The 22,300-nt window shown below is 49.2% G+C and overlaps 1 protein-coding gene across 2 annotated transcripts in view; it reads left to right on the forward strand.

The window, feature by feature from the left end:
* The window catches only part of CMTM7 (CKLF like MARVEL transmembrane domain containing 7), a 44,062-nt gene extending 26,460 nt beyond the window's left edge, over positions 1–17,602 (forward strand). Inside the window, exons 2-5 of one of the 2 annotated variants that reach the window (XM_068982012.1) lie at positions 8,061–8,234; positions 11,939–12,037; positions 15,329–15,410; positions 17,024–17,602. In XM_068982012.1, the coding sequence (XP_068838113.1) occupies positions 8,061–8,234; positions 11,939–12,037; positions 15,329–15,410; positions 17,024–17,034 (366 nt within the window). In that variant the 3' untranslated portion in view covers positions 17,035–17,602. The remainder of the gene's footprint in view (positions 1–8,060; positions 8,235–11,938; positions 12,038–15,328; positions 15,411–17,023) is intronic. The other variant, XM_068982013.1, reaches the window with a different exon arrangement.
* The last annotated feature ends 4,698 nt before the right edge of the window (positions 17,603–22,300 follow it).

Below are 22,300 nucleotides of genomic sequence, written 5' to 3' on the forward strand. Positions count from 1 at the left end.
CACCTCCTTAGACTTCCCTTTTTATTTTTAATAGCTTTATTGATGTATAATGTACATACCATAAAAGCTCCTCATTTTAAGCATACACTTCAGTAATTTTTAGCAAATTGACAGGGTTGTGCAACCATCACCATAATCCAATTTCAGATTCTTTCCCAAAAGATCCCTCATGCACACTTGTCCCACATTATTCTGAAGAAGCCACTGCTGTACTCCTGTATTTATCTCATCCATAAATATTTCAGGGTATGTATGTGTGTGTGTGTGTGTGTGTGTGTGTGTGTGTGTCTTTTTTTTTTTTTTTTTTTTTGCTGCACCACGTGGCGTGCGGGATCTTATTTCCCCAACTAGGGATTGAAACTGGGCCCCCTGAATTGGAAACGCAGAGTTTTAACCACTGGACCACCGAGGAAGTCCCAGGGTGTGTCTCAGTCGCCCAGCACTCTACGTGCTTGTTGTGGTGGCCCCTACTAAGGCAGCACCCACCCCCCCTCCTCTGCTTGTGCCCCCAAAGCAAACCCCTGCGTTCAGTGCTGTCTCTCGAAACCCAAGAGCCAAGGTGGCGTGATTGCAGAGAAGAGTCTGCAGTCCACCCGCAGTCTGTGTTTACACTGGGGCGCTGGTGAGAATCCAGTTTTGCCCCAAATTCAGTCCTGCACCCATCATTGAAGGCCTCCTCTGTGCTGGGCCCTGTGGATGCAGCAAGGAATTGGTCCTGGGCTCTGCCCTTGTGCCCACCACTGAACTGCGTACAGGGAAGAACGCCCTGGGCTGGGGTGGCCAGCTGGTCACAGCACCACTCTGGCCTGATCCGCACCTGAATGTGTTTGTGCCTGTGTGTTGCAGAGCTTCCCTGATGACCCCTTGTTTCTGGGGTCAAAGCCTGCACTTGTCTCAGAGGCACCAGGGAAGCCTGTACGCACCGGTCTCCTCCCACGTGTTAATGGTGGGGCCTGTCCCAAGTGGTGCTTTCTCTTTTTCTCTCCCCGTCTCAGCATCAGGGAGCAAGAGCATGGTCCTGCCAGGTGCCTGGAACGTGGAAGGCCTCAGGAGTGGGTGGACTGTAAACTGTATTCATTCATTCCAACCAAAAATATTACCTGTGGAGAATCCGCGTGCCATTCAAGTTCCTGACTTTGGAACAACAGTGAGCAAAACTGACCAAAACCCTCAGCATCATGGGGCTTACAATCAGGGGTGACAGACAATAGAAAATAAGCAGATGAAATACACTGCTCGCTGGGGCTCTGGAGCAGAATGATTGAGTGAGGAGAGACTACAAATGATAAAGTACTTATCTTTTAAAAAGCAGGGTATTGGGACTTCCCCGGTGGTCCAGTGGTCAGGACTCCACCTCCCAGTGCAGGGGGCACAGGTTCCATCCCTGGTTAGGGAGTTAAGATCCCATAGGCCTCCTGGCCAAAAAAAAAAAAAAAACAACATAAAAAAGAAAACAGAAGCGATATTGTAACAAATTCAATAGACTTTCAAGATGGTCCACGTAAAAAAAAAGCCTTCTAAAAAATGAAAACTAGGATATAAAACAGTGTATAGGGGTTTCCATGGTGGCGCAGTGGTAAAAAAACAAAACAACATCTGCCTGCCAATGCAGGGGACACAGGGTTTGATCCCTGATCCAGGAAGATCCCACGTGCTGCAGAGCAACTAGGCCCATGTGCCACAGCGACTGAGCCTGTGCTCTGAAGCCACAGCGACTGAAGCCCGCATGCCTAGAGCCCGCGCTCTGCAACAAGGAAGCCACTGCGCTGAGAAGCCTGTGCACCACATCCGGAGAGTAGGCCTCGCTCACCGCAGCTGGAGAAAAGCGCACGCAGCAACAGTAAATGAATAAAATTTATCCAGCGTAGCCAAAATAAATAAGAATTACTTTAAACAACTGTACATAGCATGCAATCCAGTCTTTGAAAAGGAAAAATAATACTGCTGATGCTAAGTCACGGCAGTCGTGTCTGACTCTGTGTGACCCCATAGACGGCAGCCCACCAGGCTCCCCTGTCCCTGGGATTCTCCAGGCAAGAGCACTGGAGTAGCTCGCCATTTCCTTCTCCAGTGCATGAAAGTGAAAGGTGAAAGTGAAGTCGCTCAGTCGTGTCCGACTGTTAGTGACCCCATGGACTGCAGCCCACCAGGCTCCTCCATTCATGGGATTTCCCAGGCAAGAGTACTGGAGTGGGTCGCCATTGCCTTCTCTGGAAAAATAATACATATGTGCTCAAAACATCCCTATGTAGAAAGAAATACCCTAAACTCCAGAGGTGGTAGTTATCTCTGAGAAGTGGGATTATGGGTGATTTTTTGTTTTCTTAGACACTTCATGAATTGATTTTCTATTCTGTATAAGTATTGATTATGTAATTAGAGTGACCCTATTTAAGCAGGATGCCTGACATGACTGTCATTTCTAAAGGGCCCCACCTTTCTGAGTTGGAGCCCCAGAGTCCTGCCTCCCAGTGTGAGAGCACTGGAATCAAGGCAGGTTTCCCTTCTATTATCCAGGGTCCCACAGGCTGTTCTGTGCTTGCTCCCAGTGGAAAGCAGACAGAAGGTTTAAGCCCTGGGCTGAAAACAGAGGCCAGGAGCTGGGAGAGGGGCCTGGAGAGACACAAGCAGGTCCCATGGGCAGGGCGGTGTTGTGGGGAGCAGGGGTGTGCAGCTGTGGGCCAGGGCACAGCTGACCCTGCTGTGTGACGTTCAGCAAGTCGCATAACCTCTCTGTGCCTTATTTTCCTTGTAAAAGGACGACAACAGGATTTGTCTCCTAGAGCATTTATCCCTGGGCCTGGCCCTGGGCCGTTAAAGATCTCCATGAGGTGTCATAAAGTGCCTTTTACAACTTTGTATGGAATTTTTTTTTTTGGGGGGAGGGGGGCGCCAGTTCTGTGCAGCTTGAAGGATCTTAGTTCCCCAACCAGGGATCGAACCTGTGCCCCCTGCCGTGGAAACGTGGAGTCCTAACCGCTGGACTGCCAGGGAATTCCTCGTATGTGATCTTTATAATACAAGAAAATAAACCAAGTGAATTTTACCATGGAACAGTCCATTGACACATGCCTTTCCATGGGCTGACGTGGGGCCATTTCCTGGAGACTGGAGGAGGGCGTCCACCGACAGGTAGGGGTGCGTGTAGGAGCCCAGGGCAGAGCTCAGCCACAGCTGGAGTATTGCAGTCTCCTGCCGTCCTCCCGCCCCCAGGCAGAGCCACCGATGGGCCCGCTTACATCTACAGATGCACTTCCCCATCATGGCACCATCACGCACATCTCTGACTTTTTGAACAAGCTCAGCTTTCATCTCCCCGGCTTTTCCAGAAAAGCCTCTTAGAGCGGGTCTGCGGCCTTTTGATGCTGCCTTTCATCACTTACTTTCCCTCCTCCTGCCTGTGTCTCTCACTGAAACGTCATTCCAGGGTCAGAAGGAAAACCCTGCGAGAGGGTGGGGTGGTGACCTGCTGGCACCCAGCCCCCGCAGGCTCTCACACAAAGGTGCGTGGTGCCATCTGCAGCCAGACGTGGCCAGGGTGTTAGGGGACAGACCTGCTGGGGGGATGTCCCTGGGCAGTTCATCTCCTGAGCACCGCCTCTGGAGGCTTTCCAGAAACTGTCTTAGACTTCAGAATTCCATTTGCTCTTTGAAAGAGACCCACCCAGCCTGAAAACCTGGGCCCACTGCCTGGCACGTGGCCGTGAACCTCAGATCTGCCTGTATTAGTTTCCAAAGTTCTCAGGGAGCGACAGTCATTTCTCTCGGGTGATGTTTAGTTGGTTTCATCTGTTGTGAAGTTGAAACGCATGCAGCTTTCACAACACTCCTCTCCTTTCTAAGAGTAAGAATCCTGATAGCACGGAGTCGGAAAGAACTCGGTCTAGGGGAGAGGGAGTGGTTTCTCGCCTGAAGGAAAGCCAGGGTCTCTCCAAACAGTGCCACGGCAGGTCCGAGAGACGTGGCTTTGAGTTGAAGGTTCTTGCAACGTGACTTTTAAACCCCTGGACATTTATATTAGATGACTTATTTTCAACTTGCGTGACTGTTATAAAAGAACAGATTGGGAATTCCCTGATGGTCAAGACTCAGAGCCTTCACTGCCAGGACCTAGGTTCAGCCCACAAGCCGCATGGCGCAGCCAAAAAAAGAGAAAAGACCTTTATGAGAGGATCTAGAGAATTCTCTGAATAGAGGAGCCTGGTGAGCTACAGTCCATGGGGTTGCAAAGAGTTGGACACAACTGAGCAACTAACACACACACACACACACACACACACACACACACACACACACACACACGAGGCTGCCAGAGAAACAAATGAGTCCTTTAGGTGGTATCACACCGATATTACTCTAAACAGAACCGATTGTGTCTTCCAGAAATTCTCCAGCCTGCTTCACTTCAGTTTCTCTGAGTTCAGACTTTTTTAACTGGGAACCCGAACAGGTCCTAATAGATAAACAATAAGGACTTACTGTCCAGTACAGGGAACTGTATTCAGTATCTTATAATAACCTATAATGGAAAAGACCCTGAAAAAAGTATATATATATATATATATATATATATATATATATATATATATATATAACTGATGTATATATCACTTGTCCACATCCCAGCTCTTTTCTCTTCGCTGGCTGTTCTTTCTCTTGCTTCACCCTTCCGCATGCCCCCTGAGTGTCAGTCTGGAGGATTCAAGGCATTTGCAGAAGTTACTCACTGGCCCTGGAGGAGTTCCTGAAAAGCCTAGAATAAAGTACACTAGCTGAGATGCTGGCTAGCTAAAGTAGCAATGATGCCGCCTTGGGCAGAAAGGAAGTTTTGGTAGTGCGCACAAGTATACACCATCTGCCCTCTAAACGAGATTGGCCAGAATCGGGCTTTACTGGAGAAGACTGCATGACTGGCAGCCTGAGACCTAGGGATGAGAATTAGGGGAGTCTTATTTCTTAGTCAGGGTTCCCAGAGAAGATGAAGATGGGCTGGGGTCATAGAGCAATCGTATGCTTCTCGGCTCAGCCCTGGGGCTCAGAGGGGAAGACCTGCCTGGGCCCCTTCTGTTGCTTGGGGAAACTTACCTGCGTGTCCACAGACTCAGTCCCAGATAAAGACTGGTAAAAATGATTCTAAAATCTGTGCATTCAATGAGGTGCAAAATTGCTTCTCCACCTCGAAATCACACTGCATAATCCTGGGTTATTTGCATTTTAAGTGAATTAAACCACCCTAGCCTGTGTGAGAGGATCCATCCCCCACCCCCACCTCACTCCCCAGATAGACGAGGGCTGGAAATGGGGGGATGTTGGTGGAGCAGCAGAGCTCTGACCATCAGGCACACTCCTGGGTGAAGCAAAGACTCCCTTTGGAGCTTTGAAACAGCCTCAAGGCATGAATCGTTATATCATCTGTGGCCAGTGGGCTGGAGAGGAAACGAAAAAGTGAAAATCCTCAGGCTGCTCATTAGCAAAGGGAAATATGCAAACACTGAGGGTCTCATTTGTCAGGCCCACATTCTTCTGCTTTGATCTGTTAAGTAGAACACTTTTCACGCCCACTTTAGGCCTCAAGCTGAATGTTCTTTGCTGGCTGAGTCCCTGTAACCTAGGACCTTGATAGAATGCTAGCAATGAGGAGCTTTAGAAAATAGCCTTTTTAGCGTTGGCCAGCCTTAGATTGATTTTGTGATTGAATTCTCATTATAGCTGCTCACTTTCTGCAGCGAGGTTTCCCCACAGCAGCACAGAAGCTTGAGGGCTACACTTGAAGCCAGATAGTTCTTTATTATGGGGTCTATGCTGTGTATGGAGGGGTGTCAGCATCCTCCCACCACACACACACACACACACACACACACACACACACACACACACACACACACAGTGACAACCAGGATTGGACAGTCACTGTTTTGTAGGCCAGAGGCAGTATGAAAGATTTAACCTTTCTCCTAAATTGGTTGTGCTTTTAATATTGACCAAGACTTTACATATGTTTAACACATGTGTGTTATTGGTTCATCCCCCGTTTGGGGTGAGCAAGACTTTCTTCTCTGTTAGTGGCCTTCACAGAAACTCAGCCCTCTCTTCCCTCTCTGCCCTCCCATGGTATTCGTTTTCTTTTTTGGCCATGCTGTGCAGCATGTGAGATCTTAGTTCCCCAATCAGGGATCAAACCTGGATCCCCTGCATGGGATGTGTGTCGTCTTAACCACTGGACCACCAGGAATGTCCCTCCCATGGTATTCTTATGTTGCTAATAATTGACCCGACCTGCTTATTCATTACTAGGTCATGAGTTTATTACTTCTGCACACTCATTCATTCAGGTAACAATATGCTTAGCGAGTTCTCATAGCAGGCCCCAGGATGGGACAGGGTGTGGAGGGGTGGGGTGTGGAGCAAGCAACACCTTGTAGCCGGGATCCCCACACGTTTGATGATGCATCTGGCCTCCTCAGCTCATTCATGGTCAGGGCTTACATTTTGGAAAGCAAAACTGCATCCGAAGTGGAGGAACATGATCCCTGGAATCAGACAGTCTTAAGATTCAAATCCCTCCTCCACTGCTTACAAACTGGGTGTTAGTCACTCAGTCGTGTCCAACTCTTTGCGACCCCATGGACTGTAGCTCTCCAGGCTCCTCCGTCCATGGGATGCTCCAGGCAAGAATACTGGAGTGGGTGGCCATTTCCTTCTCCAGCGGATCTTCCCAACCCAGGGATTGAACCGGGTCTCCTGCATTGCAAGCAGATTCTTTACTGTCTGAGCCACCAGGAAAGCTCTAACTGGGTAGCTGTAGGCTGATGATGGAGCCTGTCTGCCTGCATTGCCCCACAAGCAGGCATGGGGGGATTTTGCTGACTCAGCAGAGTTCTGGGCTGTTGCAACAAGATCGTGTACATCAACCAATCAGTACACGGTAACGATGAGGTAAGTCTATGGCAGAACAGTCAAACTGAGACAGAAGGGAAAAAAAAAAAGCCAGCAGTAACTAAGGACATGCCCCCATTTGTGGGCCTTCCCTAAAGTGCAGTGTGAATCTATGTTATTCATTAACCAGACCTCCTCAAAGCAGAAAGACGCACTCAACTTTTGAGAAGAAGGCCTCTTTCTTCAGATTCTTTATAGCTCCATGATTAATATATTTCTTTTCCATCTCAAACAAGGGGTCACACTGACCAAAGGCTTATCTGTACGTGCATAGTTGAAAAAAACAAAAACACTTCAACCAACTGTGTACTCAATGCTAACCTGTCAATATGATACATAATTTCTTTGTCTCAAAAATGTATAAAACTGCACCTCTAACTTCTGCTCAGTGGAGCAGTCCGCAGAGTTTCTGAGAATCTGTTTGCCAGGTTATCATCCTCAGTTTGACTCGAATAAAATTCTCTTATCTGTCTTCTTTGCTGGATTGTTATTTGATTTCTTGCCAACAGTAACTTACTATCTGCCGGCTGGTAGGTTATTTGTATAAACTGACATCTTGGTGGGTCAAAAATAGTCAAGTATTGGCAACTTCCTAGGTCAACCTCGCATGTAAACCTGGGGTCCACTATCTGACTGACTCTGGAGGTTGAGCAGATAAGGGGAGTGGTCCTGCCTGGCTGTTTCCGGAGTTCCTGCCCTCTCTCTAAGGTTGCACCCTGCTGCTGCATAGACTACTCAGAGCAGACATGCCGCTTCCTCCCATCCTCAATGTTCACCGTGGCTTGTGTGTCAAAAGCTGGTCCTGTGGGGAAACTGCGCTGTTCCTTGCCAGTTTGTGAGGAAGTAACCTCAATTGTGACAGCTCCTTAGTTCCCTGTGGTTGGTTGTGTTCCTGTTGTCTTGTTTAATAAATCTGTCTTATCCCTGTATTCATTTTATCTTATTTCGTTTTTTGGGCATGTGGGATGTTAGTTCCCTGACCAGGGATCGAACCCGAGCCCCCCGCAGTGGAAGTGCAGAGCCTTAACCACTGGACCTCCAGGGAAGTCCCTGTTTTGTCGTTCGTCCCCTGGGTGCCCATCTCGGGTGGGCGTTCCTCTGACGTCTCCGTGTTCCCACCCCAGGCCACGCTGCTGATTGCCTTCATCTGCGTGAGGAGCTCTTTGTGGACGAGCTACAGCGCCTACAGCTACTTTGAAGTGGTCACCATTTGCAACTTGATCATGATCCTCGCCTTCTACCTGGTGCACCTCTTCCGCCTGTACCGAGTGCTCACCTGTATCAGCTGGCCCCTGTCGGTAAGGGAGTGGCCGGGCTGCGCTCCGCCCGCACGGGTCAGGACGCTGGCTGGGTGCTGGGGCCCGACGTCCTTCCAGCCTACCCACCCCGCCTCCTTGGCTGCTTCAGCCCTGAATTTCCCACTGCTGGGTGGCCCTCTCTGCCTCGGGTCCTACTGGCCTCTAAAACTCACCTTCAAGCTGCAAGAAGGCTGTGGTTCTCATCTCGATGCTTCTTTTCTCAAGTGACAGAAAATGGGCTGTGGCAGGGGGGCAGGTGACTTGGAGGCGGAACGTGGAAGGACGAAGCTGATGGAGGTGGATTTACACTGTCGTACGGATAAGATCTGTCAGCTGCAGTGGACAGGCGGAGTCTGAGGAAAGATATCAGAAGTTGCTAAGGTTTCTTCTTCCCATTATATTATTTTTAAAATGACTTTATTTACACCTGTTGACATGTCATACAATTACCGATTGAAGTGTACAGTTCAGTGGATTTCCATATGTTTGTAGACTTGTGCAACCGTCCCCTCATTTATAGAATATTTTCATCACCTCAATAAGAAACCCTGTACCCTTTAGCTGTTACCTCCTACCCCTCATCTCCTCTGGCCCTGACCTACTGCTAATTGACTTTCTGTTTCTATAACTTTTCCTGTTCTGGAGATTTCATGTAAGTAGATTCATATATGTGGTCTTCTGTAACTAGCTTGTTTCACTAAGTAGAGTGTGTATTGGTTTATCTATTTATAGCATGTATCAGTACTTCATTTCTTTTTATAGCTAAGAAATAATCCATGGAAAGGATATACCATATTTTGGTTTTTTGTTGATTTGTTTGTTGGGGGTGCACCACGTGGCATGCGGGATCTTAGTTCCTTGACCAGGGATCGAACCAGTGCCCCCTGCAGTGCAAGCACGGAGTCCTAACCACTCAGTCACATTTTGTTTATTCATTTATCATTGATGGATATTTGGGTTGTTTCTACCTTTTGGCAGTTGTGAATCCTGCTGCTGTGCACATTTGTATACAAGTTTTGTGTATGGACGTGTTTTTGTTTTGCTTGGGAATATACCTAAGAGTGGAATTGCTGGGTCACATGGTAAATGTTTAATTGCTTGAGGAACTGCCCAGCTATTTTCCCAAGTGGATGTACCATGTTGCATTCCAGCAGTCTTCCCGCTTGTTCTTTTTCAGGATTATTTTGAATTGTAGTTCCATAAGGACTTTGTTATCAGCTTTTCAGTTTCCACTAAGAAGTGAGCTGAGATTCTAATAAGAATGACATTGAATCTGTAGATAAATTTAGAGAGTATTGCCATTTTAATAATAATATAAAGTCTTGTGATCCATGAGCATGGAAGGTTTTTCCATTTATTTAGATCTTCTGAAACGTCTTTCAACAATGTCATGTAACTTTCAGAGTACGAGTTTTATACTATTTTTGTTTAGTGTGTTGCTAAGCATCCTACCCTTCGTGATACTATTTCAAATGTAATTATTAATTTCATTTTCAGATTGTTCACTGCAAGTGGATAGAAATACAATTGATTTCTGTTTATTGATCTTGTATCCTCAATTGTGTTGAAATCATTTATTAGATCTAATAGACGGTTAGTGGATTCCTTGGTGTTTTCTATCTATGGCAGCATACTGTCTGTAAATAGAGATAGTTTTACATTTGTTTGCAGTCCGGATGCTTTTTACTTCATTTTCTTGGCTTATTGTAAGAAATTGAATGTTGAAGTGGCAAGAGCAGATAGCATCTTGTTCCCAGTCTTAGGAGGAGAGTATTAGGTTTTTATCATTAAATGTAACATTAGCTGAGGTTTTTGTAGATAAGTGTTAGTCACTCAGTCATATCAAACTCTTTACAACCCCATGGACTGTAACCTGCCATGCTCTTCTGTCCATGGAATTCTCCAGGCAAGAATACTGGAGTGGGTAGCCATTCCCCTTCTCCAGGGATCAAACCAAGATCTCCTGCATTGCAGGCAAATTCTTTACTGGTTGAGCCACCAGAGATGATATTTTTCAAGTAGAAGAAGTTGCCTTTAATTCATTTGTCTATTAAGACAGTCATGTAGGGGGATGAATCCCTCTAAGATTCTGTTACTGCACTGATTTTCATATATGGAACTATCTTTGCATTCCTGGCGGAAATTCTGATTGGCTCTGATGTATAATTCGGTTTACATGTAGCTGGATTTGGTTTGCTAGTCTTTTGTTGAGCATTTTTGCATTGATATTCATAAGAAATATTATCAGTCTGTAGTTTTCTTGTGATGTCTTTGGTTTTGTTATCAGAAGTGTTTGCGTCTCTTATGTTTTTTAGAAAAGTTTGGAAAGAGTTGGTATTGCTTCCTCTCTAAATGTTTGTAATTCTGCATGGAAGCATCTGGTCTGGGCTTTTCCTGTGGGTAGTGTTTTTATTATTCATTCAGGTTCTACTATTTTAGATCTTATTCAGATTATTTCTCCTTGAGTCATTTTCAGTAGCATGTCTTTCTAGGAATATCTCCGTTTCATCTAATTTATCTAACTTATTGGTGTGCAACTGATCATAGTATTCTTTTAAAATCCTTTTTATTTCATCAGTAGTGATGTCTCCTCTTTCATTTCTGATTCTGGCCATTTGAATGTTTTTCCTCTCTTATTTTTTCCCCTTGGTCAGTCTAGCGGAAGTTTTCTCTATGTTGTTGATCGTTTCAAGGAACCAGCTCTTGATTTCATGGACTTTCTTTGTTGTTCCTTTCTCTGTATCATTCATTTCTGCAGTAATCCCTGTTTCCTTCTTTCTTCTTGTTGTGGGTTTTAGCTTACTTTTCTTTTCCCAGTGTCCTAAGGTGAAGGTTTAGGTTATTCATTTGGAACCTCTCTTCACTTTTAATATATGCCCTAACAGCTACAAATTTCTCTGAAGAGCGCAGTCCGCTTTCGGTGGCCCTAAGGCCCAGTTCGCCCTTCTGATCTGGTGTTGGTAGGGGAGGGGTGGCATGAGGAGAAGCATCCTCTTGTTGTCAAAAGACAGAGACCCCACCTCCTCCAGGACCTGCAAAGCCCCCATTTAATCGTGGAGAGTGAATGGGGCATAAAGAGATGGCCTGATGGACCCAAGGGAAGCAAAGATGGGGTCAGCCCTTCCTGCAGACCCTCGGCAGTCTGGTCTGCGGGCACGTTTTCAACAGCCAAGAAGAGGGAAGAAAAAATGCGGGTAGAACTGGGAGGACTTTTGTCCGCAGAATGGGGAGGCCCTCCAGGCAGCCATCAAAGCCAGCACGTTGCAAGCCCAGACTTGTCTCTGCAGCAGGAGCGAAGGCACACATCTCTTTAAGGGCTTTGCTTCTCAGAGCTGGAACTGCGCTGAAACGCTCCAGCCTGGAAGTTGCAAGCAGCTCGTTTGCTTGTCAGGAGCTTTAGCCGGAGGTCCAGGTAACCGTGGACAGCCTCACCTCCGGAGTGCAGCCATCCTTAGGAGACATCTCTGCTCGTCTGAGAAGCATCTTTGTCTTTGTCGCCTCTCTTCCTGCCTGCCCAGCGTCTTCTCTCTCCTGCTTGGCCTCATCCTGGCCAGCCGTCCTTTCTTGTTGCTTGTGAGCTCCACTGCTCCTGCTGGGGTGTTACCGGGAGAAGAGGAAGTGTCTCCCTCTCCCCTCTGTCCTTCTCTTCCGAGAGCCGGGAGTGGAGCTCCCTACCCACCCATCTGCTTTGTTTCTGCCCCCAGGAACTCCTGCACTATTTAATCGGTACCCTGCTCCTCCTCATCGCCTCCATCGTGGCAGCTTCCAACAGTTACAGCCTGAGCGGACTGGTGGCTGGAGCGGTGAGGACGTTTCCCAGGAGGCGGCAGGGAGGAATTCCTATTCTGAACGCCCGCTTTCTTCCTCACAGGGCAGCAAAGGGATTGTTCTCTGGGGCCTTTCTTTCTCGGGATCAGTCTCCACCTTGATCCACCAGCAGCAGTCCCCAGAGAGCCTGAAACTTGGGCCCATGGCAGAGGGTATCAGGTGGTGATGGGCAGGGCTGTGCAAACTCAAATGGCCCCAGCGGCCCAGACCTCTTTCTCTTACAGCCACTCCTTAAATCAGGGGATAAGTAGGTTTTAATTCTCATGCTTGCCCTGGTCATTCACTCGGGGCTGTCTCAGCTCTATGCAGGGAAGGGTTCTGAGGCACCTTTGGGGCCCAGGGAACAGTCCTGCGATCAGCTATCCACCACGAGTCTCAGCTTTGCCATTCCTGACTATTCACAGTATTCAGGCCAGGAAATAACACTCCTCTACCTTTCAGAGGTGAAGACTGACCCACTGGCTAGCCTGAATAGAAGTAGGATGGAGTGGACAAAAATAGAGCACGGTGGGAGCTATGTGTATTTATCACCCAGAGACACACAGATGTGTCTGTGTGAGTGAGTCACTCAGTCGTGTCTGACTCTTTGCGACCCCATGGACTGTAGCCTGCCAGGCTCCTCTGTCCATGGAATGAATTCTCCAGGCAAGAATACTGGAGTCGGTAGCCATTCCCTTCTCCAGGGATTGAATCCAGGTCTCCCACATTGCAGGCACATTCTTTACTGTCTGAGCCACCAGGGAACCCACATGTGTCTTAGAAGCCACATATGGGAAGCCATATTTTTTAAAAGATCTATAGGTTCCTGTCATCTGATTTCTGATTTAGCTTATTGTTTATAGTTTGGAAGCCTGTGGACTACAACCGATTTGCCTCACTTTTCAAATGAGTTTGAGGAGAAGCTGTCTGTGTGATAGTCACTCACTTCCACATGGAACTCAAAATCTCTTGACTTTGGGCTGAGAGCCAATGAGTGCCTGGGATTCCACCAAAGGGTGGAGTCTACAGGGGGCAGAAGGTCCCTGAAGAGGGCCAGCCAGACCTCTGAGCACTCGTGCCCCTTGAGCTTAGCCATTCAGTCGTGTCTGACTGTGACCCCATGGACTGTAGCTCCTCTGTCCATGGGATTCTCAAGGCAAGAACACTGGAGTGGGTTGCCATTTCCTGCTCCAGCAGATCTTCCTGACCCAGGGATCGAACCCTCATCCCCTAATTTGTGCCCCTTAAGCCCCTCCCGTACCCCTTCCCCACTGTGGAGGTTAGTTTCCAATAAGAGGGATGTTTCTCACCTGCCCGCTGGCAGAGGAAGCACGGGGGAGATTCGTGCCCACCGTGTTTCAGGACCACACGGGCGGAGTCCCACTGGGTTTTCTGATGCAGGTGGCGCATGACAGTATTAGCCCTGGACTCCCAACAACTCCCACTTGTCCTCCACCTGCCCTGTGGGAACCAGCATGGACCTGGAGAAGCCAGAAGAAATGAAAAGATACAGTCCCTGCTGTATGAGAAAGTGATGCTCTTGCTTAGGAGGCCGGGGCTGTGAAACAGTTAACACGCAAGGCCCTGTCGTCCAGAAGCACATTATGTAGCCCTGTAATAAACTGTTCAATTACCCAGTGTGAACAGTTGGGGAGCAGGACAGTGTATAATGTGCTAATTGTGCAGAACAGACAATGAGAGGCCAGGACAGGCTGTAATAGGCTGATTATGTGGTGCAGACAATTGGTACAAAAGGAACTAGGGAGACGGACAAGGGGGAAGAGGAGGCTGGTGGGGGCTGGCAGGGCAGCCACGTGTGGGAACCAGCAGGCAGGCAGGATAGTCCTGCACTTGGGTTGGCTGCTCTGGGCCGTTCCTGCTGGACCTCCAGGAGCCCCCGGACATCCACTTTGGGGGGCCTATGGACACTTGGGCAAGGTGAGCAGAGAGGAACCCTGGGCTCAGATCTCTGGTCTGGCCTGGCTGGCTCCACTGCCCTGGCTTAAAGAGTTGACCTCCTGTCCCTGCTTTCTTGAGCTGCAAAAACATGGGGGGAAAGGTAACAGCTGTGCTCCCATCTGGCAGAGCTATAAGGAAGCCGTGCGTCTGAAGGGCTTAGAACACTGCCTGGGATGAAGTAATAATGCTCCATCAGCATTAGCACTTGCTGCTGCAGTTGCTGTTAACCAGAGGTCCCCAACCTCTGAGATCTCATGGCTGATGATCTGAGATGGAGCTGATATAGTAATAATAGAAATAAATGTAACGCACTTGAATTATCCTGAAACCATTCCTCTTCCCTGGTTCATGGAAAAATTGTCTTCTATGAAGCCCAGCCCTGGTGCAAAAAAAGTTGGGGACCTCTGTGACAAGTCGGGAAAGGCTACAGGCTTCCAAGTTCCAGGCAGAGACACCTGAGTCTGTGTCTGCTGCTCATTCCATCATTTAATAATCCTCTGTGAGGTCCTTTAAAGTGTTAGTGAAACTGTTAGTCACTCAGTCATGTCCGAGGCTTTGTGACCCCATGGACTGTAGCCCTCCAGGCTCCTCTGTCTGTGAAATTCTCCAAGCAGGAATATGGGAGTGGGTAGCCATTTCCTTCTCCAGGGGATCTTCTGACCCAGGGATCAAACCTGGGTCTGCTACATGGCAGGCAGATTCTTTACCATCTGGGAAGGTAAAGAAAGTAAAGGACTTCCCCACCAGGGAAGCCCAGGAGGTCCTTTGCCTGCCACAAATGAGAAGGCTATGCAAGGCTGGGTGCTCACAGCGGAACGCAGGGAGGACAGGCACGCTGCTTGAACTTATTTCAGCCTAATGTTACTTAAATATGTGTAAACTTGATGCCAGGTATGGGGCCTCAACTTCCGGCTCCAGGACAGCTGGGAAGCCAGACAGAACAGAAGGCCTTTGTGGATGAAGTACATATGATGCTACCTAACCAAGATCCATTTGAACACTGAATGTTAAGAACCCCGAATAAAATGTACTGTTCCTCCTTTTTCTGTCTTATTAGACGAGGATAAAGAGTGGGGGCACGTAGTTGTCTGGAGAAGAGGTGAGGGGTGGTGCCCAGAGGCCTGGCTGCGACCCAGTTGCGGCCTGACTGAGGCCAGGGCATCACCTCCGTGGCTGCGTGAGGACAGGTGGCCAGGTCAGATGAGTCCCCGGGCTCCCTCGTGGCCACAGCCAGTACAGGAAACGGGCACAGGGACGAGCCGCTGAAGGGGCTGCCCGCATGACTGGCCCTTGCCCTGGGCACCTCCTGGCCCCTCTCTCTCGTGCAGGTCTTCGGTTTCCTGGCCACCTTCCTCTGCCTGGCGAGCGTGTGGCTGTCCTACAAGATCTCGTGCGTGACCCAGTCCACAGGTGAGTTCTGCTCTGAATACAGATGACCAAGAAGGTTCCCTGTGCTCAGGAATGGGAGGACATGGGCTCTGGAGCTTGGCACTAGGGGACCACTGACAGAGCACCATCCTGTCTCCATGGCGCGCAGGGTCACCCCAACATTCTCATTCTCTTGATTGCAAAGCATTTTCTTTAAATGAGTTTCCTAATGACAAAAATAAAAGGTAGTATATTTAGAAAATAGAAATAATAAAAAAAAATTTTTTAATAAAAACCATTATCACACTACCGAGAAACAGCACCTGCTGGGTGTCTGTCCCTTCAGCATTTCCTTGCTCTGAATATGCAGAGAGAGAGATGTGCCTTTGTTTTTTGGGCCATGCCATGCAGCTTACAGGATCTTAGTTCCCTGACCTGGGATGAAAGCCAAGCCCCCTCCAGCAGAGGTGCAGAGTCCTAACCTCTGGCCCGCCTGGAAAGTACCAAGAGATGTGCGTTTATTAAAGGATCAGACTTCGTGCATGATTTTGCAAACTGCTCCTCTGCTCCTACCCAGACCCTTACCGGTCACTTTCTCCACATTATTAAGTGTCCTGCTCTGGCATCCGTCGTCGCTCGGTGGCGTTGCCCTGGCTCCTCTGCGTGTCAGCATCGTAGTTTACTGAACTTGTCTCCTAGTTGGGCACATTATATGTATATATATATATTTTTTTTTTAATTAAAAATTCTTTCCTACTCAACAGTGCTGTAATGAACAAATGAACATCCTTGTAAATATACCCCCAGACACAACCTAATTTTTTTTTCACCTTTAGAATAAATTCCTAGAAATAGGATTGCTGAAAGTTGAACTAGCTATACTTTACTTCTTTCTTTGAATTAGTACTCTTTGCTCATTATTCTTTTCTTTGTTTTTAAAACATACGTTAAAAATATCAAAGCACCTTACAGAGTGCTTGCCACAGTAGAGCTTCAGTCTCCTTCTAATACTCTCACTGGCAAAAAGCTAACAGAAGGCTGGGTGAACCCTAACCAAGGACCACGGTAGTAGGATTCCGTTTAGGGAAAATGTCCAAAATAGACAAATCCACAGAGACAGAGAGTGGAGTACCGGTTGCTTAGGGCTGGGGGCAGGGGGTACAGGAGTGACTGCATATGCGTTTGAGGCTTCTTTTGGACACGATGACTGTTCTGAGATTGTGTGGATGGTTATACAATTCTGTGAATATAGTGAAAACCACGGAATTGCACACTTTAAATGAGTGAACTGTGTGGTAGATTAATTATATCCCTGTGAGGCCGTTTAAGAAAGAATGAATGATGAAAAAAGAATGTGAAAAAGTTAATAGGTAGTGTCTAAAAGTGATACATCAATCAACGTTGATATAAATATGTTAAACTTATGGAGGAAGACCCGAAAGAAATAGCGGAAGGAGTTAAAGTACCTCTGAGAAAGAAGCCTGGGGTGGGGAGGAGCTGGGAGGGGAATCTCTTATTTCGTTTTTACAAATGGACTGAAAAAGCGTAAAGTAATTCCCACAGCCTTGGTGTGGGCGGAGGAACGCAGCGCATGCACAGCCCTGGGGCAGCCCTGCGGGCCCGGCCCCCTCAACCCTGCCCTTCCCTTCCCCCAGACGCAGCCTGACGCCCCCAGGGCCCCCCAGCCCTGTGGGAGGTCCTGCAGGACGTGTGACCCCGCGGATGGAGGGTCATGAGCTGGCGACCCCAGAAGAAACCGGGGTCTCAGGACTCGCACCGGATCCCCCGGCTGGTAGGCGCGGGAAGGATTCTTCTTCCGGCTTCCAAGCAGGTCCAGCCTCTCTCTCCAGCCTTACACACTTCATCAGAGAATATTCCTCCCTGTCTGGGAAAGAAAAGCAGTCGCCAGGAAAATCTGATCTCTTCCTCCAGCTTTAGAACTGCCTCAGGGACTGATGCCCCCCCCCCCCGCCCCCCACTTAAGCTGAGGGGGGAGGGGGTTCTGAATACTCCTGTGAAGCCTGTCCCTCTCTCCAGCCCTCGGGAGGAGCACTGCCTTAAATTCTCTTCTGAAAACACAGCCATCTAATTTATCTCGCTTGGAAATCCGGTCTTGAAGGTACCCTCTTCCTTAAAAGTGAAGCCTCGTGGTAGCACCATGCGGTCAACCAGTCACCAACTAGGAGGTGTCACGGGCCCTTTCCTGTTGTTCCCATTGTGTATGTGTTTTTAAATAAAATGTTAACTTGGCCAATTGCAGGAGTTCTTACTAAATTAGAAGAAGGCTGTAAAACCACAGAGTGAAGCACGTGCTACCTGGGGGCCCACTAGGTTCATGTGCCCACCGGAGAGGAGAAGAGGAAAGAATGCATATTATTCTGGCCTCAGACTTGTGTATTTTCAAAGTACATTAAGGGTGGAAACCAGCATAATTCACATAAGACTCAAAAGCAACTTGGGCAGCCTTAAAAAAGCGGGAAATTCTGACACATGGTACACCATGGATGAACCTTGAGAACATTATATTAAGTGAAACAAGCCAGACATTAAAGGACAAATACTGTATGTTACATGAGGTGCCTAGAGTAGGCAAAATTCACAGAGACAGAAAGTAAAATGGCGATTGGTTGCCTCCAGAGTCTGGAGGCAGAATGGGGAGTATTTAATGGGTAGGCACAGCTTCTGTTTGGGAAGGTGAAAATATTCTGCTCTGGTTGGGTCTTCCTTGGCAGTCCAATGGGTAGGCTCTTTGCTTCCACTGCAGGGGCTGCAGGTTTGATTCCTGGTTGGGGAACTAAGAACTTACATGCCACCAAAAGAACAAAAAATACATTCTGGAGATGGTGGTGACGGCTGCACATTAATCTGAATGTAATTAACACCTAAGAAATTGTTTAAATGGTTAACTTTTCTGTTATGTATATTTCACCAAGAGTTTTTCTTCTCTTAAAGCAACGCACACTATCTAAGGCTCCTAAGTAACTGACAAGCTTCTTGGGAAATGGAGAAAGACAGAGACACAGTTCAGCCCAGCAGAGGCCAGCACCATGTTCTAACAGCTAAGCCTTGCAGGTCTAGAGAATACAGGTCTGTCATCTCAGGGGCAGTGCCCACGAGTAAGCCAAACTCTGTCCCCACCACCCCAGCTCCCAGCACAGGGAGGTAACCCACCAAGCAGTCCCAGCCCGGCAGGACCAAGCGGAGATATGGGAGGAGGGACATTTGAACCCATGGTGGGAGGATGGTTAGGACTCCTCGCTTCCACTGCAGGGGGCATGGGACCTGCAGGGACCTGCCCCAAGGACCAAGAGCCAGTTTTCACTCATCATGACCATTGCAGGCCCAGGAAAGGGTGTTGACACCAGGGACCCTGGGAGGTGAGACCAAAGTGGGTCGGCCCACATGGTCTCCCATGAACAGGCGGCAGAGCCCTGGGGAGGGACCTGGAAGGTGGCGTGGTGCCCTCCGTCAGGCAGGCCTCTGCACAGACGTTTCTCACCATCCACAAGAAAAGACTTCTGCTCAGTGAGGCTCCCAGGTTCGGCCACAGAACTGGCCCTTCCTCCAGGGGCCCCATGAGGAAGCCCACCTGTCCCAAAGGCCGGGTGGAGACCCCAGGAAAAAGCCGAGGGCACATGAGGTCAGGGCTGGAGATGGGGTTTGAGTCCAGGTCCTCACCCTGGACCTGGAGGCTCGGCCTGGACTTGAAGTCTCCTTCCTCAGCCTGGGCCTTCAGTCAGGATGCTCAGGTGACCCAAAGCTGGCCCAGACCTGTGCCACCACCTCCCAGGCCTCGTCCGTAGCCTGGGTTGCTACCTTCTGTTGCCATGGAAATACGGCAGGCCTTTGGGTCCCACTTCTTCCCCACTGTAGGGCAGTTTCTGGACTGTAGCAGTGAACAGGGGCTCACAGAGGTCAATTTTTATTTTAAATTTTTTAAAGAAAGTTATCCTATTTTTTAAATTAACTCATTAATTGGCTGTGTCAGATCTTAGTTGAGGCCCTCGGATCTTTTCCTTGTGCACTCGATCTATCTAGTTGTGGCATCAAGGCTCAGTAGCTGCAGAACACAGGCTTAGTTGCCCGAGGCATGTGGGATCTTAGTTCCTCAACGAGGTATTGAACCCTGGTCCCCTACATTGCAAGGCCGAATGTTTACCACTGGACCATCAAGTCCCCGGATGTTGATGTTATGTGCAAAATATATATTAACATCTTAAGATGCACACTCCTCCGTTATTGATGGCAAACACTGACAGTGGGAACCCCGCCTCACACAGCCCTAGGAGAAGGCTGGCCTTGCACCTTGGCTGGTCCAGGGAGGCACCAGGAATGGGAAGTGAACTTCTGAGAACCTTCCAGGATATCTTGGATGAGCCAGGCTTCCTCCACCTCCAGCCACCAAAAACAGGTAGATGAATGAGCAGAAGAGGCTACAGCCCCACTTAGCACCTTACTCCAAACGGCATGCTGTTCCAGTTAACGTCACTACTCTTAAAGACTGACTTCATTAGAAGTCAGTGTTATAAATGTAAGTGAATAATTTACATGGATGCCATATTTCCAGTTTTATATAATGGAATTTCATGTGCAGTTTCGACTGACAAGGGGGACTTATCTGCTTTAAAAAAAAAAAAAAAGCACTCCTTGAGCTGAAGGGAGCTGCCAGGCTGCCCACTAGACACCAGACAAATGGACAGGGCGACCAGTCCAGGTTGGAGAGGGCCAAACACGGGGAGAAACTTCCTCAGGAGGCCGCGGTGACCACACCTGGTGCCTCTGGACCTTGTAAGGAGACTGAGGCAACTGGTAGCTTCTTGGGGATTCACTGCCAAGAAAAAGAGAACACGATTAACTCTATATAGAGTTGTGCAAAAAAGGAAACGCTAGTATGAAGTGTTGCGCCCGATTCAGTTCTGAAGAGGGATTAAATAGTCAATAGCCAGAAAGCTATTGATCTGGTCGAAACTCAAAAAACGAAAAAGAAACGCCGGGCCGGGGATACACGTGGAGGGGCGGCCGCAAACGCCACCGGGGTCGCCAGAAGCCCCACGTGACTGAGAGAAGTAGAAATCTGGATTTTTAGGCCAAACAAAATTTACGTGGGCTGGCTGCAGCTGGTTTGCAGAGCACCCCCGACTCCTAGCGGCGGTCCTCAGGCAGGCTGGGGAGGGGCGGGGGCGCAGGAAGTCAGCTGCTTCCTGCGCCCGCTCGGGCGGAGCCCTCCCCCGGGAGCCGGGTCCGCCGCCCGAGCCGCGCCTCTGGGCGCCGCCCCTGCTCCCCGCGGGCTCGGCTTCCTTCTGCGGAGAAGCACCCGGCCCCGCCAGAGGCTGCTCGGCTCCCCGCGCCCGCAGCGCCGCCTTCTGGTGGCCGTGGGGAGCGCCGCCGCCGGCCCGGAGAGCCGAGACATCCGAATCCAGGGTTCGGGATCAGAAGCACAACTTGCAGGTTTTATTGGAACCTCAGGCACTCAGACGCATCATAATTCCCTAGTTAGTGATGCTCACGCGCTGATCACTGGCTTCTGACCACATTTAACTGTAACTACACGCTTCCCACCCCATCCCCGCTCCTGGTTCTCCTTTCTTTCGAAATCTCCATTCACCACACCTTTGCTTTTCTTACCGCATAATTCTAGTTTCGCTCGATGTATTGCCTAAAAAGTGCAGATGAGTATGATAATTCTTTATAATTAAACGAAAAGGACCCCATGCCGTAGGTCATCCTTTCATTATGTTGCTGTAACAGACACACCACCCCCCGCCCCCACCTTCTTTCAGGCAACACTTAGCATCCTTTCAGCCCTTCTTCGCGCCATTTCTTAATCCAGCCAAGAACCGCGTGTCTGCCCCGCAAAGGCTGTGACCAGTTTCACTGCAGCGCAAGCACAGAGCTGGGCCGCAGGCTTCACTGACAGCTTTTGACTGCCACTCCAGAGCTTTCCTGTGGACCCCGCCATGGGTGTGCAGCCCGCAGTTACAGGAGAGTTCCTGCCCGCAGGGTGATGCTGGCTAATTGGACACAGCAGTCAGTGGATACATTTGTCCTCCTCACCTGAGACACACTGTCCTGTGTTTAGCCGCTCAGTCGTACCGACTCCTTGCGACCCCGTGGATAGTAGGCCACCAGGCTCCTCTATCCACGGCAGGCTCCTCTGTCCATGGGATTCTTCAGGCAAGAATACTGGAGCTGGTTGCCATGCCCTTCTCCGGGGGATCTTCCCAACCCAGGCATGAAACCCAGGTCTCCCGCATTGCAGGCGGATTCTTTACCGTCTGCGCCACCAGGGAAGCCCAGACTGTCCTGAGGCAGATTTTATAGTGTCTCCCACGAGACCCTGCAAACGATCACACAGGGTGGTTCATTCGGCAGCCTCCTACTGGCCTCACTGCCCAGGTAGGCAGTCCATCTGGGTCTGTGAGTACAAGCCAAAAATATGCCGCCGCTGCGCCAACTAACTGCCTTACTCAGGGGCCACCTTGGAAGACAGAAGTGAAGGTTGCTGAGCCCAGTGGTTGGAGCTCGGAGCATCTGAATCTTCCAAGGAAAGAAAATAGCCTGGAGGGAGCGATGAAAGGCCAGGGGCAACCCCCCACAGCCCCTGCAAGAAGTGGGTGGGCAGAAAGCCGCCAAGATTCTCAAACGAGCGAGTCGTTTGAACAAGAAGTGAGTCACCTTCCAAGTAAAATTCCTGGGTAAGGAGGCCACGGAATGCCAGGAAAAAGGCAACCCAGGAGAACCGCTGTACAGATGAATCTATTTTACAATAGCCAAGACAGGTGATTGACAGGGTTAGAAGGGGCGGGCAGAGCGGACCAGAGGAGTCCTGAGCTTGCACGTGGGAAGCAATGCGGGAACCTGGCCTGAGTCCGCGAGTCCTGCGCGTGAAGACCTACTCCGTGCGAGCTGACTCCCCTCAGACCCAGTGAACC

The sequence above is a fragment of the Capricornis sumatraensis genome, chromosome 10 (assembly GCF_032405125.1).
Source record: "Capricornis sumatraensis isolate serow.1 chromosome 10, serow.2, whole genome shotgun sequence".
Lineage (NCBI taxonomy): Eukaryota > Metazoa > Chordata > Mammalia > Artiodactyla > Bovidae > Capricornis > Capricornis sumatraensis.